General features: G+C 50.4%; 1 protein-coding gene across 3 annotated transcripts in view; it reads right to left on the bottom strand.

Annotated features, from left to right (window-relative positions):
• Positions 1–18,445, bottom strand: part of acox1 (acyl-CoA oxidase 1, palmitoyl) — a 153,263-nt gene that overhangs the window by 77,699 nt on the left and 57,119 nt on the right. For 2 of the 3 annotated variants that reach the window (XM_072482999.1, XM_072483000.1), the window contains one exon: positions 3,324–3,431. In XM_072482999.1, coding sequence (XP_072339100.1) covers positions 3,324–3,431 — 108 coding nt within the window. Of the gene's footprint in view, positions 1–3,323; positions 3,432–14,779; positions 14,941–18,445 lie in introns of all 3 variants that reach the window. The other variant, XM_072482998.1, reaches the window with a different exon arrangement.

Below are 18,445 nucleotides of genomic sequence, written 5' to 3'. Positions count from 1 at the left end.
TGATTGGAACCTTTATAGGTCGAACAGTTTGGATGGGGCAGTTTTTGTACAGTGTGTGCAGGAGGGTTTCCTGACACAATATGTGGATAGGCCGACAAGAGGGGGGCCACATTGGATTTGGTACTGGGTAATGAACCGGGCCAAGTGTTAGATTTGTTTGTGGGAATGCACTTAGGAGATAGTGACCACAATTCGCTGTCCTTCACTATTGCAATGGAGAGGGATATGGCCATACGACAGGGCAAGGTTTATAGAACATATAGAACATAGAAAATACAGCACAGAACAGGCCCTTCGGCCCACGATGTTGTGCCGAACCTAATTAATTACCATTAATCTTTGCAATATTGTACATGTTTTCATTCAATTTGATACTCTTCTTTCTTCCCATTTCTGTGTGGGTTTCACCCCCACAACCCAAAGATGTGGTTAGGTGGATTGGCCATGCTAAATTGCCCCTTAATTGGAAAAAATAATTGGGTACTCTGAATTTTTAAAAAAAGATACTATCCTTAACTTCCTTGGTTAGCCACTGTCTTTCTCGATGGTATCTATCTTTGCTGAGAGTTAGGAACCATCTGCTAAAATGTCTACCACTGCTTCTCCACCATCTTACCTATTAACCTATTTTTCTTTTAACCTATTTTTCTAGTCAACTTGTCTTGCCTTTATTTAAGCTTAAGACACTAGTCTTTGACCTGCGGTTCTCACCTTCAAACGGAATGTGAAATTGTATCATGTTATGATCCATGTTGCCTCGAGGCTCTTTTACTAGGGAATCATTATTGCACATTACCAGGTCTAAAATAGCCTGCTTCTGGAACACATTGCTCTGAGAAATTGTCCCGAATACATTCCATGAACCTCCAGGCTACCTTTGCCAATTTGATTCGTCCAATTTAGTTGGGGGAGGGGTAATTATGATGCGATTAGGCAAGAATTAGGGGGCATAAGATGGGAACAGAAACTGTCAGGGAAAGACACAAATGAAAAGTGGAGCTTGTTCAAGGAACAAATACTGCGTGTCCTTGATAGGCATGTCCCTGTCAGGCAGGGAGGGAATGGCCGTGTGAGGGAATCATGGTTCACAAAAGAGGTTGAATGTCTTGTCAAGAGGAAAAAGGAAGAGTATGTAAGGATGAGAAAACAAGATTCAGTAGGTTCGTTTGAGGGTTACAAGGTAGCAAGGAATGAGCTGAAAAAAGGGCTTAGGAGAGCTAGGAGGGGGCATGAGACGTCCTTGGCGGGTCGGATCAAGGAAAACCCCAAGGCTTTTTACTCTTATGTGAGAAATAAAAGAATGACCAGGGTGAGGGTAGGGCCGGTCAAGGACAGTAGTGGGAACTGGTGCATGGAGTCAGAAGAAATAGGAGAGGCGTTGAATGAATACTTTTCTTCAGTGTTCACAAAGGAGAGGGGCCATGTTTTTGAGGATGAGAGTGTGATTCAGGCAGGTAGGCTGGAGGAGGTAGATGTTCTGAGGAAGGATGTATTAGAAATTTTGAAAAACCTGAGGGTCGACAAGTCCCCTGGGCCAGATGGGATATATCCAAGGATTCTTTGGGAGGCAAGGGATGAGATTGCAGAGCCTTTGGCTTTGATCTTTGAGTCCTCGCAGTCCACGGGGATAGTGCCAGAGGACTGGAGAGTGGTGAATGTTGTTCCTCTGTTCAAGAAAGGGAATAGGAATGACCCTGGTAATTATAGGCCAGTTAGTCTTACTTCGGTAAGATAATGGAAAAGGTCCTGAAGGATAGGATTTATGACCATTTGGAAAGATGCAACTTAATCCAGAATAGTCAACACGTATTCGTGAAGGGTAGGTCTTGCCTCACAAATTTGATTTGAATTCTTTGAGGAGGTAACTAAGTGTGTAGATGAAGGTAGAGCAGTTGATGTCGTATACATGGATTTTAGTAAGGCGTTTGATAAGGTTCCCCATGGTCGGCTCATGAAGAAAGTAAGGAGGTGTGAGATAGAGGGAAATTTGGCCAATTGGATAAGTAACTGGCTATCACATTGTAGACAGAGGGTGGTGGTAGATGGAAAATTTTCAGACTGGAGACCAGTTACCAGCGGTGTACCACGGGGATCAGTGCGGGTCCTCTGCTATTTGTGATTTTTATCAATGACTTGGAGGAGGGGGCTGAAGGGTGGATTAGTAAATTTGCTGATGACACCAAGATTGGTGGAGTAATGGATGAGGTGGAGGGCTGTTGTAGGCTGCAAAGAGACATTGATAGGATGCAGAGCTGGGCCGAAAAATGGCAAATGGAGTTTAACCCTGCTAAGTGCGAGGTGATTCACTTTGGTAGAAAAAAATTTGAATGCAGATTACAGGGTCAACGGCAGGGTTCTGAGGAATGTGGAGGAACAAAGAGATCTTGGGGTTCATGTCCACAAATCTCTGAAGGTTGCCACTCAAGTGGATAGAGCCGTGAAGAAGGCTTATAGCGTGTTAGCGTTTATTAACAGGGGGCTTGAGTTTAAGAGCCGCGGACTTATGCTGCAACTGTACAGGACCCTGGTGAGACCACATTTGGAGTATTGTGTGCAGTTCTGGTCACCTCATTATTGGAAGGATGTGGAAGCATTGGAAAGGGTGCAAAGGAGATTTACCAGGATGCTGCCTGGTTTGCAGGATAGGTCTTATGAGGAAAGGTTGAAGGAGCTAGGGCTTTTCTCTTTGGAGCGGCGGAGGATGAGAGGCGATTTAATAGAGGTTTATAAGATGATGAGGGGGATAGATAGAGTGGACGTTCAGAGACTATTTCCTCGGGTGGATGTAGCTGTTACATGGGAGCATAACTATAAGATTCAGGGTGGGAGATATAGGAGGGATGTCCGAGGTAGGTTCTTTACTCAGAGTGGTTAGGGTGTGGAATGGACTGCCTGCTGCAATAGTGGAGTCGGACACTTTAGGAACTTTCAAGCGGTTATTGGATAGGCACATGGAGCACACCAGAATGACAGGGAGTGGGATAGCTTGATCTTGGTTTCGGACAATGCTCGGCACAACATCGAGGGTCGAAGGGCCTGTCTGTGCTGTACTGTTCTGTGTTCTATTTCTTATTTCAACCCAGACTGATAAATGAAGTGAAAGAGAAATGGGCTTGACTAATCAGACTTTTTGGTGCCCATTTCACAGCTTTGAAACTTCCAGACATTCCAATCAGAAATGGACCAGGTCTAAGCTGGCTTTTCTTTCCAGAATTCAAATGCCGGTCTATGAAAGCAGTAACTTTCCAGGTGTACGAATATTGCAGCAGCCCCATTCGTTCCTGTATGATGACCTAACTGTAAACATTAGCAGGTTCACTTACATCCTCCAGGCCACCATTTGATTGAGGTCACAGTCGGGCTGTTCAGCACAAACTCTTGAGTTGATGGGTCGTAAGTTGCAGTCGTCTCCAAGCCTCGAATGAATGAGCCTGAAAGCAACAGAGAACTAAAAATGGCACCATATTGTCAAACACTTTCACCCTTTTGAAAGGTCTTTTTAAAAAAACAAAATAGAATTCTTAGGATGTGGGGTGATACTGGAAAAGATCACATGTGCTGCCACTACCCAATTGTTGAAGAGATGGTGGACCTTCTCCCTGGATAATGATGTCTGGATGCAGTGGCAACCAATTCCACTTGAGAAAAAGAGTTACAGGACTGCCAGACCGGAATAGGGTGGCAGAGCATTACTTAACTAGTTGGGTTTTTAAAATGATAAATAACCTGGCAGTACTGGTGCCATAGAATCCCTCCAGCACAGGAGGCCATTCAGCCCATCGAGTCTGAACCAACCCTCTGGTCAGTTTTTCAGGGATCACTTCACCAGACTGCAGTTAGCTCCAGCATTCCCTCCAGGACCGAATCAGCAAGCCATCTTGCAGCATGAAAAGTCAGCTCTCTGAGAGCAACTCATCAATCTCCGAGAGCGGAGGAAACGTTGAAGGGGCTGTGTACTCAAGCTGGTGCTGGTAAGGCAATAATAGAGGCAGAGGTCTTGTTAATTCAGCTCTGCTGATATGCCTTTTAGGATTTACGTCAAGTGTCCTGGTCCTGCCTTGCTGCCTCTGCAGACTGAATAAGATAACAATTTAAATATTATAGATTTTTGTACGGAGTGACACTTGAGCTGGATTCTCTGCCCCGCCGTGCCACATTTCTGTTTCACCCCACCAGCGGGATGCTCCGTTACGCCGTCCGGTCAATAGGGTTTCCCATTGTGGAGCAGCCCCACGCCGTCGTGAAACCCCCGGGCTGCCGGCAAAATGGATCATCCTGCCAGCGGAGAATCCAGCCCTTGATGTCCTAGTCTTGGAAGAGGCTGCAATCTGTTTAACACTTTTGACTATGTGCGTGGGGGTGGGGGAGAGGGGGGTGGAGAATGTGGGAGAGGGCAGGGGAACACATGAAGGAGTAAACATACATTGGTACTCTGCAAGAATCGTACATTACTGAACAACATGAACACAATGGGTTTAGTAACCTGTATATCTGCACAAACAGCATGTGGCACCAAATTTGTTTGGAGGTTTCCAAAATAGGATTTAAGGTTCCAAAATTCCTGAAGTTTAATCTACTCAATGGTAGAGAAATTATTAATGGAAGTGAGTGTTCAATGAAGACTCCACTGAGGAAATGGGTTGCGAGTTTGAGGGGAAAAAACTTCCTTCCCCCACAGTAATGTCTTGACCACAAAAATCCCTCACTCAAGTATTGTACCCGATGAACTTTGCCTCCTGGTATCAGGGTTGCATTCTTTCCACTTCAAAACAACAGCTAAGACTCTATATAAAGTGGCACTGTATGGTAAAACCAAACTACTGCATTACGGGAAAGTAGCCAAATTGCACAGTGGATACCAGTTCTACTCCTGCAAGAAAAATCTCCAACTTAATTTGTTTTCTGGTAACTGGGATTGAATCCAAGGGATGAAGTTGACCTGTCTCTCCCACCCTCTTGGCTTCAATATCAATGGGTTGAGACCATCCCTCTTGGTGCCAGTCCACAGCACACAAATGTCCAAATGGCTGGTTTTGGAAATGGGACATGTCACAAACTAGGCCAGGACAGACTCTGGAAGGAGTGGGGAAGTTCAATCTATCGTATTAGGTTTTGGTGCACATTCTGTATTTAATAACTTGATAAGGGGCAGGATTCTCCATTTGCCGACACTGAAATCGCAAAACGTGATTGGGCGGAGAATAGTTTCCTTCGCCGAAATCAGGGCAGATGCCAGTTTGACGCCAAATCGGATGCTTCGGCACCCCGAAAATGGCGTAAATGCGTTGTTCACCACGCAGGGTAAAATTTCAGCAGACATATCATTAGAGGGCCTGACACCCTGGGTGGGATTCTCTGGCCCCGGGCTGGAGAATCGGCCCGTGACCAGAGAATCGGCGTGGCGCCGGTTGGGGGGCGCTCTGCGTGGCCACCCCCGCCGAGTGACCACTGAGATAGGCCAAGTCCCGCTGGCGGGGTTCACATGTGGTCCTATCCGCCGGGACCATGGCGTCCATCCTGGGGGGGTGGCCTGGTTGGGTGGGGTGGGGGCGGGGGGGGGGGTCCCGACCTCAGGGGGAGTCTCTAACGTGGCCTGGCCCACGATCGGGGCCTACCGATCGGCGGGTCGGCTTCTCCTCTTTTACTCCGCGCTGGCCCCTGTAGCTCTAAGCTATGTCGCGTCGGAGTCGGCACGGAGAAGGAAACTAGTGCGCAATGTGCGAATTCACGCTGGCCGCACCGCGCATGCGCAGACCCGCGGCGCCCGTTTGACGCTGGTATCGGCAGCTGGAGCTGCGTGAGCCGCTCCATTGCCCTGCTGGCCCCTGTAGTGCACCGGATCGCTGATCCTGGGGGCCTGCTAACGCCGTCGTAAAACGCGACAGCGTTAACGACGGGGTCAACACTTCGCCTCAGGATCAGAGAATCCCGCCCCTTATACTCCGGGGGCCTCCGCGATTCACCGCCTCCGATGGGCCGAGTGGAGGGGCAGGCAGAGCAGCGGGGTGTGCCCCCCCCCCCACCCCCCACCCCAGGGACAGGCGCAACGACCGGGGCACCGATAGGGGTTGGATACCGACGGGGCACAGGCCCGCAGTGCGAACCGGGGTCACCGTGTAGCTGGGCACTTGATTATGCGGCATATTAACGTAGACAATAGCATTCGGACACCAACCCGCGATGCTGACCGCTGTGGTGATGGCCGCTGCCCTGCGAGATACCCTGCGGCCGCCTGAGCAGGAGGGGGAAGCTGCAGCAGAGGAACGGGCTGCAGAGGGTCAGGTGGCGGCCGCACAGGTTAGAGGGCCGGCCATCCAACAGGCCGAAGAGAGGAGGAGGTGCCATGGAGGCGCCACATGAAGCCTAGCATGTACCGGAGCCGCATGTCATTCGAGGACCTGCCGGACCGGGCATGCCGACGGAGACTGCGGATGAGCTAAGGGATAGTGCGACACATCTGCCAGATGATGGCACACCTGGCACCACAGGGGTATGGGGGAGGTGATGGTCGCCCTCAACTTTTACGCGAAGGGGTACTTACAGCCGCTGAGTGGGGACCTGTCCGAGATCTTGCATGCCTCGGCGCATCAAGGATGCCCTGTACGTCCAGACAGACCAGTACATCCAGTTCCATGTGGACCGAGCCCACCAGGATGCCCGGGCAGCAGGGTTCACTGCCATCACCGGGATGCCCCGGTCCAGGGGGTGATCGATGGAATGCATGTCGCCCTATGGGCACCGGCGGATAACAGGCCACTGTACGCCAACTGAAAGGGGTTTCACTCGATGTACAGCTGGTCTGCGATCAACAGCTATGCATCATGCACGTCTGTGCCCGATACCCAGGCAGTGTACATGGCTCATTCATCCTGGCACATTCAGTGATCCCCCACATGTTAGAGGCCCCCCCGCCCCGACTGCGGGGTTGGCTGCTTGCCGACAGGGGTTACCTGCTGCAGTCGTGGCTGATGAGGCCACAGACCGACGCGGAGACCCGCTACAATGACACCCATGCAGCGACCAGTAGTGTGATCGAGCGGTGCTTCAGCATCCTCAAGATGCGCTTCAGGTGCCTGGACCGCTCCAGAGAAGCCCTCCAATACGAGGCTGAGTTGGTCGCCCACATCACGGTGGCCCGCTGCATCATGCACAACTTAGCACAGCAGCGGGGCGATTTGCTGGAGGAGGAGGATGAGGAGGAAGGACAAGCCTCATCCGACGAAGAGGATGCGGGGGAGGGAGACGATGAACAGGACATGGGGTCCAAGCAGGCAGGGGAGGCCGCACAATGCCATTGCCAGGGCGCAAGAGACGCTCTGACTGCGATGCGCTTCACCGACTGGGGGGGGAGGGTGGCGGCAGTAGCATCTTCCACCTGGGTGACCCTTGCATGTGAGATGGCCACTCCATCACACGGTCCCATCGGATCCCTACGGTGGGGGTGGCGGTCCACCCACGGGGCCTGCACTGGTCCCCCACCCCCCACTCCCCCCAGCCAACACTGACCAGCCCACCCCCACACACAGCAGACAAGAGTGCCGAGGCAGGTTCTAATGGTGGTTACAGGTGTTTGTTGTGCGGAAATATACACACAGTCTGTGCCCTAGCCCCATACTTAACTGGTGTCTAACTTTCTGGCCTTACAGGCCCTAACACTGTGCCGAGATGGTTCCCCAGGCGGTACAGCAGGGGTTGGAGGTGGCTTGTTGTGACTCCTGCTCTGCGACAAGGGACCTGTCGGCGCATGTCTCCTGGTGCGACGTGGCCTGGATGGGCCCGGCCACTGCTCAGGTGTCCCGGGTGGCGTGGTGCCGCCCCATTCTTCCCATTGCCCACCAGATGCACAAGGGACAGAAGGGGGAGGGGGAGAGGGGAAGAGAGTCCGAGGTGCTGCAGTGTTCCGGCACCTCCCCTGCGGGAGTCACCGGTATGGGCCCCATCCTCCTCCCTCGGGGTGCCCGATGACCCCCAGGCTTCTCCATGGGACTGGGGTGCGAGGGAAGCCATCCCCCGAGGCCACCCCGCCACCTGGCGCTGCCAGTCCTGGAGGCCCACTTTGGTATTGACCAGGGTCTGCACGCTCACGGCCATGGAGCACAGAGAGTGGGCCATTTCCATCTGGGTTGATGCCACATCATGCTGCGACTGTGCCAGCATCCTTTTTTTAAAAATTTAGAGTACCCAATTCATTTTTTCCAATTAAGGGGAAACATAGCGTGGCCAAACCACCTACTCTGCACATTTTTGGGGTGTGGGGGCGAAACCCACGTAAACACGGGGAGAATGTGCAAACTCCACATGGACAGTGACCCAGAGCCAGGATCAAACCTGGGACCTCGGCACCGTGAGGCAGCAGCACTAACCACTGTGCCACCATGCTGCACTCTGTGCCACCATCCTGAGGGTCTGTGCCACATCAGCCAGTGACTGGGCCACCTCCCTCTGGGTCTGCACGTTGGCAAGCGCCTGGGCAATGCTGCCAACTTTCTCAGCCATGGCCTGCTGTGACTGGGCCATGCAGAGGAGCACCACTGCAATTTCCAGGTGGGTCTGGCACATGACTGCCTGAGCCTCGGCCTCCATCTGCACAGAATGCCCCAGGCCCTGGACACTCTGACCATAGCCGACACCATCGCCACCACTGCAGACGCCATCCGTGCGGCGTCGGCCTGGGTGGCACGCATGACCGGCACCACCCCCTGCTCCTGCACGCAGATGGACTCCTCCACCTGTGCCTTCAGGTCCTGGATGCTCACCATCATCCCCTCCTGTAGTCTCTGGGTCTCTGACTGCACCTGCACTGTGGCTGGGACTGGATGGTCCAGACGCCGGGACCCATCTGGACGGCAGCTGGTTCCTGGAGCCGGCCTGCCCTCCAACTGTCCGGCGCCGCAGTGCTCCTACCTCCCCCTGTTGTACCAGACTGACTGTGTGGTGCGCACCAGATAGTGTCCCAGGAGCCTCTTCACTAATGTGCCCAACCGAGGTGATAGTCTCTGGAATGCTGGAGGATGTTGGAGATGCAGTGACGGAACTTCCGTGGCCTCCTCAGACCCGAGCTCCGGGGTGTCCCGAGTCTCAGGCAGAGGGCTGGTGTTCGGGCTGCTCTCTCCGTCAGTGCTCGGCCGTCTGGGGCGCACCAGCTCTGGCTGGGGGCGGGAGGATCCGGATGGACCGGCTCCATCTCCGGCAGGTCCTGTGGCCAGGGCACCCGGCCATTGCGGCTGGCATGGGTGCTGGCACGTGGGGCAGGGTGGGTGTTCGGCCGTCCTCTCGGGGGCAGGGGCCGGGTTGTATGGGGGTGGTGGGGGGGCGGGGGGGGGGGGGCGTACTCACCCTGGCCATCCTGAGCAGGTCGTGGAGTTTCTTCCGGCACTGCTGGCCAGTCCAGGCGACGTTGTCCACGGCGGTGACCGCCTCTGCACCAGGCACAGCAAACGGCGACGCTTGGCGGCCTTCCTCCCAGGTCGGGGTACAGGGTCATCCTTCTCTCCTCTACGGCATCCAGGAGGGTGTCCAACTCAAAGTCTCATTCTTCCAGCAGAGAGGGGAGCGATTTTTGGAGTGGAGAGCTGGAATTTTTGATTTTTAACTTACTTTTTGGGAGCTTTTTTTTTCCTCAGAGCAGCAGGAAATCGGAAGTCGGCCGTGTGGGGGACCTGGGAAGGTTTGTATTTTATTTTTAAAAGGCACTTACCTCCAAGGTTTCGGCCCCATTCTTCCAGCGGAGCGGGCAGAGAGGGGAGTGGTTTTTGGAGGGGAAAGCTGGAAGGTAAGCTGAGTTTTTCATTTTTAACCTACTTTCATAGAATATACAGTGCTTTCGGAGCTTTTTTTTTTCTGAGCAGCAGGAAACCGGAAGTCGGCCGTGGGGAGACCTGGGAAGGTTGTATTACCCAATAAATTTGAACAGTGAGGAAACCCGAGACACTACACGTGTAGTGTCCCACCCTCCCTCCTACCCTAACCTAAAAAAAAAAGACTCAGTGCTGTGAGCAGGTAAGCTATTTCTTTTTTTTTTCTTTCCTTTTTACTGGGAGACTAAGTAGAGGTGATGGCAGCTAGGGCAGTGGAATGTTCCTCCTGCAGAATGTTCGAGGTAAGGGAGACCACCGATGTCCTTGCTGACTTCACCTGCGGGACGTGGAGCCATCTCCAGCTCCTCACAGACCGTGTTAGGGAACTGGCGCTGGAGCTGGATGAACTGAGGATCATTCGGGAAGCTGAGGGGGTGATAGATAGAAGCTACAGAGACATAGTTACACCCGAGAACAAAGGTAGCTGGGTAACAGTTAGAGGTGGGAAGAGGAGAAAGCAGTCAGTGCAGGGATCCCCAGTAGTCGTTGCTCTCAACAATAAGTATACCGCTTTGGATACTGTTGGGGGGGATTACCTAGCAGGGGTAGGCTGCAGTGACCGGGTCTCTGGCACGAGGTCCGGCTCTGGGGCTCAGAAGGGAAGGCGGGAGATTAGGAGAGCACTAGTTATAGAGGACTCAATAGTTAGAGGTACAGACAGGCGGTTCTGTGGGCACGGGCGAGACTCTCGGATGGTTAGTTGCCTCCCGGGTGCCAGGGTCCATGACATCTCGGAACGTGTCTTCAGGATCCTTAAGGGGGAGGGGGAGCAGCCAGAAGTCCTGGTGCACATTGGTAGCCGATGTTCAGGACGCCAAAGCATGTAGTGAGGCAATGGGGAAGGTAACACTGACAAAGGAGAGTACTTGCAGGCATGGAGATGGGTTGAAGTGTGTATACTTCAACGCAAGAAACATCAGGAATAAGGTGGGTGAACTTAAGGCATGGATCGGTACTTGGAACTACAATGTGGTGGCCATCACGGAAACTTGGATAGACGAGGGGCAGAAATGGTTGTTGGAGGTTCCTGGTTATAGATGTTTCAATAAGATTAGGGAGGGTGGTAAAAGAGGTGGGGGGTGGCATTGTTAATTAGAGATCGTATAACAGCTGCAGAAAGGCAGTTTGCGGAGGATCTGCCTACTGAGGTAGTATGGGCTGAAGTCAGAAATAGGAAAGGAGCAGTCACCTTGTTGGGAGTTTTCTATAGACCCCCCAATAGCAGCAGAGATGTGGAGGAACAGATTGGGAAACAGATTTTGGAAATTGCAGAAATCACAGAGTAGTAGTCATGGGTGACTTCAACTTCCCAAATATTGACTGGAAACGCTTTAGATAAAATAGTTTGGATGGGGTGGTGTTTGTGCAGTGTGTCCAGAAGCTTTTCTAACACAGAATGTAGATTGTCCGACCAGAGGGGAGGCCATATTGGATTTGGTACTTGGTAATGAACCAGGGCAAGTGATAGATTTGTTAGTGGGGGAGAATTTTGGAGATAGTGACCACAATTCTGTGACTTTCACTTTAGTAATGGAGAGGGATAGGTGCGTGTAACAGGGCAAGGGTTACAATTGGGGGAAGGGTAAATATGATGCTGTCAGACAAGAACTGAAGTGCATAAGTTGGGAATATAGGCTGTCAGGGAAGGACACAATTGAAATGTGGAACTTGTTCAAGGAACAGATGCTACGTGTCCTTGATATGCATGTCCCTGTCAGGCAGGGAAGAGATGGTCGAGTGAGGGAACCATGGTTGACAAGAGAGGTTGAATGTCTTGTTAAGAGGAAGAAGGATACTTATGTAAGGCTGAGGAAACAAGGTTCAGACAAGGCGCTGGAGGGATACAAGATAGCCAGGAGGGAACTGAAGAAAGGGATTAGGAGAGCTAAGAGAGGGCATGAAAAATCTTTGGCGGGTAGGATCAAGGAAAACCCCAAGGTCTTTTACACATATGTGAGAAATATATGAATGGCTAGAGCGAGGGTAGGTCCGATCAAGGACAGTAGCGGGAGATTGTGTATTGAGTCTGAAGAGATAGGAGAGGTCTTGAACGAGAACTTTTCTTCAGTATTTACGAATGAGAGGGGCCATATTGTTGGCGAGGACAGTGTGAAACAGACTGGTAAGCTCGAGGAGATACTTGGTAGGAAGGAAGATGCGTTGGGCATTTTGAAAAACCTGAGGATAGACAAGTCCCCCGGGCCTGACGTGATATATCCAAAGATTCTATGGGAAGCAAAAGATGAAATTGCAGAGCCGTTGGCAATTATCTTTTCGGCCTCATTGTCAACAGGGGTGGTACCAGGGGATTGGAGAGTGGCGAATGTCGTGCCCCTGTTCAAAAAAGGGAATAGGGATAACCCTGGGAATTACAGGCCAGTTAGTCTTACTTCGGTGGTAGGCAAAATAATGGAAAGGGTACTGAGGGATAGGATTTCTGAGCATCTGGGAAGACACTGCTTGATTAGGGATAGTCAGCACGGATTTGTGAGGGGTAGGTCTTACCTCACAAGTCTTGTTGAATTCTTTGAGGAGGTGACCAAGCACGTGGATGAAGGTAAAGCAGTGGATGTAGTGTACATGGATTTTAGTACGGCATTTGATAAGTTTCCCCATGGTATGCTTATGCAGAAAGTAAGGAGGCATGGGATAGTGGGAAATTTGGCCAGTTGGATAACGAACTGGCTAACCAATAGAGGTCAGAGAGTGGTGGTGGATGGCAAATATTCAGCCTTGTTCCCAGTAACCAGTGGCGTACAGCAGGGATCAGTTCTGGGTCCTCTGCTGTTTGTGATTTTCATTAATGACTTGGATGAGGGAGTTGAAGGGTGTGTCAGTAAATTTGCACACGCTACGAAGATTGGTGGAGTTGTGGATAGTGAGGAGGGCTGTTGTCGGCTGCAAAGAGACATAGATAGGATGCAGAGCTGGGCTGAAAAGTGGCAGATGGAGTTTAACCCTGAAAAGTGTGAGGTTGTCCATTTTGGAAGGACAAATATGAATGCGGAATACAGGGTTAACGGTAGGGTTCTTGGCAATGTGGAGGAGCAGAGAGATTTTGGGGTCTATATTCATAGATCTTTGGAAGTTGCCACTCAAGTGGATAGAGCTGTGAAGAAGGCCTATGGTGTGCTAGCATTCATTAGCAGAGGGATCGAATGTAAGAGCCGTGAGGTGATGATGCAGCTGTACAAAACCTTGGTAAGGCCACATTTGGAGTACTGTGTGCAGTTCTGGTCGCCTCATTTTAGGAAGGATGTGGAAGCTTTGGAAAAGTTGCAAAGGAGATTTACCAGAATGTTGCCTGGAATGGAGAGTAGGTCTTACGAGGAAAGGTTGAGGGTGCTAGGCCTTTTCTCATTAGAACGGAGAAGGATGAGGGGCGACTTGATAGAGGTTTATAAGGTGATCAGGGGAATAGATAGAGTAGACTTTTTTCCCAGGTAGAACAAACCATTACAAGGGGACATAAATTTAAGGTGAATGGCGGAAGATATAGGAGGGATATCAGAGGTAGGTTCTTTACCCTGAGAGTAATGGGGGCGTGGAATTCACTGCCTGTGGAAGTTGTAGAGTCGGAAACATTAGGGACCTTCAAGCAGCTACTGGATAGGTACATGGATTACGGTAGAATGATGGGGTGTAGATTAATTTGTTCTTAATCTAGGACAAAAGTTCGGAACAACATCATGGGCCGAAGGGCCTGTTCTGTGCTGTATTTTCTATGTTCTATGTCCGTGAAGCGTGCCGCTGCTCTCCTTCCAGCCATCTTGTCAGCTGTAAGCAGGGAAATGGGTCGTTTAAGTGCGTCTGTGGTGTGCGAGCCTCATGTTCGCCAATCATGGACCCGGCGAGTCCGGCGCCGTTTTGCATGGAACTGTTTGTTCCACGTGGCGATGGTGCTAGCCCATTCAGAGTTGCTGAATCAGTGCAGCTGTTGCGCCGTTTTCTTGTCGTAAAACACCACTGTTCCCACGCCGGCGTCAGCACTTAGTCTCAGAATCGGAGAATCCAGCCCAGGGTTTCTGCAAGCTATCGATCGATAGTTTGTTTTCTATTCAAAGTTAGAAAGCGGGAGTCAAAAGACGTCTGGGAACATGAAGGGGGTTTTGTTAGCAAGTATCAATGGTCCAAACAGGAAAGGAGAAGGGATGGATTAAAGCCTGGCTTGGGGCAATAAAAAGATACCCTGACCAAGCCATGCACTGCTCTAGGGGTGTTTGGGCAGAAAAGTGTCCCATTATCTACCACTGATATCCCTCAGTAACTAGTGCAAAAATGTTAAATCTCCCCCTCCACCCTCCTTAAAACGTGGTTACATTTGCAGATTGTTTGTCTGTCACTGGTAATGCAGTGATGCAAAGAGGCTGACAAGGCATGGTTCTAAAACAAGAGAATCTTATTGAGGAAGGAACTGGGAGAAACAGAAGAGAGTCATTCAGACACAATTGCTTCTTTAAATCGGACAATCCAATGATGGCCCAATGGGTTCATCCTACGGCAATGACCGTCAATTGTAAAAAAAGACACATGCAAGAGGTTTAGACATGGGCTCTTTAAGAACCCTTGGGAACTCTATTTCCAACCCTTTTGTTTGAAGCAAAGAACTGGTTGAGAGAGATGGGCTACCCAGGGATTGCAATGGAGAGCACTTGATTCTAAACCAGGTGAACATGCAGTGTCAATCACTCACCTCCAAATCTGGAAGAACTGTGCAATTGCAAGAAGCATTCCCCCATCCGAACTACATCTCGATTACTTAGCTGTGTTCGGGACTAACACGGGAAGCACGTGAAGTTCGGGATAGACCAATAACCCCGTTACCAAGTGGGCATAGAGTCAGGAGTCCAGAAGCTTTATAGGGCTGAAAGGATTGAGAGGTCAGAGTCTTTTTAAATTCTAACCAAATTACTGTACTATACCATGGCCCATCTCAGTCTGGGCATAGGTGCCAATGATCTGCAGGTTCCAAGCTGGCATGAAGAAGCGATCTTGCTGTTCAGGGGTAGCCTGGTTGAGGATGGTGGGCAAGAACATGCCCAGGTGGAGATCCAGAGGCTCTGGCCGTCCACGGTGCACATAGCTGTGAAGACACGGGCAGAGGGATTGCAGGGACACGAACAGGAATGGTCAAACAGAGACAGACACAGACACACATACGGGTTTCATTAGTAATTTGATTAACTCTGGCATGCTGAAGTAATCACTGTCAATCAAGGCAAAATTATTATTGCAAGGAAGTGTTGAATCTGGAGCAGAAATTAGTCACAGTCACTGAAGGCACTGGGACCATCAAGGGCATCTGCTGCATACGTGGTCACAAAGTACACATCACGATGTAACGCCCAGGTCAGTAACACCTCCGGGTTAACTCTTTCAGGTTGGGTCATAGAATCAGTATAGTGCAGAAAGAGGCCATTCGGCCCATCAAGGCTGCACTGACCCTCCAAAAGAGCATCCCACATAGACCCACATCCCCACCCTATCCCCGTAACCCCACCTAACCTTTTGAAGGGGCAATTTAGCATGGCCAATGCACCTAACCTGTACATCGTTGGACTGTGGGAGGAAACCGGAGCATCGGGAGGACATGCAGACACGGGGAGAAGATGCAAATTCAACACAGTCATCCAAGGTCGGAATCAACCCTGGATTCCTGGTGCTGTGAGGAAGCACTGCTAACCACTGCGCCGCCATGTCACCCTCGAGTCTTAGAATTTCCCATGAAATCTGGACTGTAGTAACATACCGTGACTGCAATATTTCCTAACTGCCACTTATGTTTGATCTCGGCGCCAGTTGTCAACAGCTGGGAGTTGGCCAGCTCTCTGCTGATGATAAACTAGAGGAAAACTACCCCTGAGCCTGTCAATTATCTAAAGTTCTTTAAAACAAGCTCAGTGATGAGTACTCGATGAAACAGACAATAACTTGAGTCACAAATAACGGGGATCGCGACTTGTTCCCCAAGGAGCATCCTGAAAGCCGAAGGGCTCAAATAGCACGGAGAGGAAAAGAGAAAAAAAAAATTCTCTCCTGAAAACTTGAAGGAAGCAGCGGGGGCAGAGCCAAACGGAGGCCGAGGCTGCAGGCCCGAAGCCCGGGCGTGATGTAGGTGAGATATCCCACATCGGGTGGCTCCCGCCTAGAATGTGGTAAGAAGACTGAAGCCCAGTCCCAGGGAAATTCTGGAGGTATACAAAAAAAAAAAGAAGAGAAAGAAGTTTTAAAGAAATTTGAGATTAAAGAAGGAAGAGTGAGAAAAAGGAAAAATAATAAACCGTTAAAGGATGCGAAAATAAGCGTCGAGGAAGGGAGGAAACGCGGGCTCGCAGTTGAATAAGAAGACGAGCAAAAGTGCTGACAAGATGGCGAAGACCGGACCGCATGGTGGGGCCGCACTACTTACAGTGGAGAAGATGACCGAGGTGATGGCGGTGGAGCTGGAAAAGCAGTTTGCGAGGCACATGGAGGCTTTGAGGAAGGAGATGGCGGTCACATTGAAGTCATTGGTGGAGGAGGCAATCGCCCCGGTGAGAGTAGCTGTGGCAAAGACATCGGCTGAGGTGAGAGAGCTGGGCGAGAAGATGAAGGAAGTAGAGGAGGCCGTGTCGCAGCACAGCGTACAGCTCACCTCAATGTGGGACGAGCTGCGGAGGGCAGTGGAGGTGAACAGAGGGCTCCGAGCAAAGCTTGAGGACTTGGAGAATCGCTCGAGGCGGCACAATCTAAGAATTGTGGGCTTGCCCGAAGGGATAGAGGGTCCAAGGCCAACAGAGTACTTTGCTAAGAAGTTGGCAAAGCTGATGGGGGGGGGGGTAAGAACCCCTCTCAGTACGAACTGGACCAAGCTCATCGATCGTTAAGGCCGAAGCCCAAAGTGAATGAGCCGCCAAGAGCAGTAATCATCTGTTTCCCTAAGTACTGCATGAAGGAGAAGGTGTTAAGCTGGGCGAAGCAGAAGCGTGAGGTGCAGTGGGATGGTGCCGGAGTTCGGATCTACCAGGACTTGATGGTGGAGTTGGCAAAAAGACGAGTGGCGTTCGGGCGAGTGAAGGCGGCACTGTACAAAAAGGGGGTGCGATTTGGTATGGTATACCCGGCGAAGCTGAGGGTGACGTATGGTTCCAAAGACTTTTATTTCGAGACAGCGGAGGCGGCTGAAGCTTTCGTGAGGGCAGAAGGCTTGGGACAGACATGAGGAGCGGAGCTGGAAGAAAGACTGTGGACTGTGATTGGGGGCTGGAAAATGTATAAATGTTATAACTTTCTTTTTACTGACGTGTATTGTAATTTACTTCTCTTCACATTGTTACAGAGAAAGGCAATTATGATGCGATGAGGCAAGACTTCGGATGCATCGGATGGAGAGAAAAACTGCAGGGGATGGGCACAATGGAAATGTGGAGCTTGTTCAAGGACCAGCTACTGCGTGTCCCTGATAAGTATATACCTGTCAGGCAGGAAGTGGTCGAGCAAGGGAACCGTGGTTTACTAAAGCAGTCAAAACACTTGTCAAAAGGAAGAAGGAGGCTTATGTAAAGATAAGACATGAAGGTTCAGTTAGGGCGCTCAAGAGTTACAAGTTAGCTAAGAAGGACCTAAAGAGAGAGCTAAGAAGAGCCAGGAGGGGACATGAGAAGTCTTTGGCAGGTAGGATCAAGGATAACCCTAAAGCTTTCCATAGATATGTCAGGAATAAAAGAATGACTAGGGTAAGAGTAGGGCCAGTCAAGGACAGTAGTGGGAAGTTGTGCTTGGAGTCCGAGGAGATAGGAGAGGTGCTAAATGAATATTTTTCGTCAGTAATCACACAGGAAAAAGACAATGTTGTCGAGGAGAATACTGAGATTCAGGCTACTAGACTAGAAGGGCTTGAGGTTCATAAGGAGGAGGTGTTAGCAATTCTGGAAAGTGTGAAAATAGATAAGTCCCCTGGGCCGGATGGGATTTATCCTAGGATTCTCTGGGAAAACTAGGGAGGAGATTGCTGAGCCTTTGGCTTTGATCTTTAAGTCATCTTTGTCTACAGGAATAGTGCCAGAAGACTGGAGGATAGCAAATGTTGTCCCCTTGTTCAAGAAGGGGAGTAGAGACAACCCAGGTACTATAGACCAGTGAGCCTTACTTCTGTTGTGGGCAAAATCTTGGAAAGGTTTATAAGAGATAAGATGTATAATCATCTGGAAAGGAATAATTTGATTAGAGATAGTCAACACGGTTTTGTGAAGGGTAGGTCGTGCCTCACAAACCTTATAGAGTTCTTTGAGAAGGTGACCAAACAGGTGGATGAGGGTAAAGCAGTTGATGTGGTGTAAATGGATTTCAGTAAAGCGTTTGATAAGGTTCCCCACGGTAGGCTACTACAGAAAATACAGAGGCATGGGATTCAGGGTGATTTAACAGTTTGGATAAAAAATTGGCTAGCTGGAAGAAGACAAAGGGTGGTGGTTGATGGGAAATGTTCAGACTGGAGTCCAGTTACTAGTGGTGTACCACAAGGATCTGTTTTGGGGCCACTGCTGTTTGTCATTTTTATAAGGCGTAGAAGGATGGGTGAGTAAATTTGCAGATGACACTAAAGTCGG

Source organism: Scyliorhinus torazame, chromosome 18 (genome assembly GCF_047496885.1).
Source record: "Scyliorhinus torazame isolate Kashiwa2021f chromosome 18, sScyTor2.1, whole genome shotgun sequence".
Taxonomy (NCBI): domain Eukaryota; kingdom Metazoa; phylum Chordata; class Chondrichthyes; order Carcharhiniformes; family Scyliorhinidae; genus Scyliorhinus; species Scyliorhinus torazame.
The sequence above is the reverse complement of the archived record's forward strand: the minus strand, read 5'-3'. Positions and strand labels throughout refer to the sequence as shown.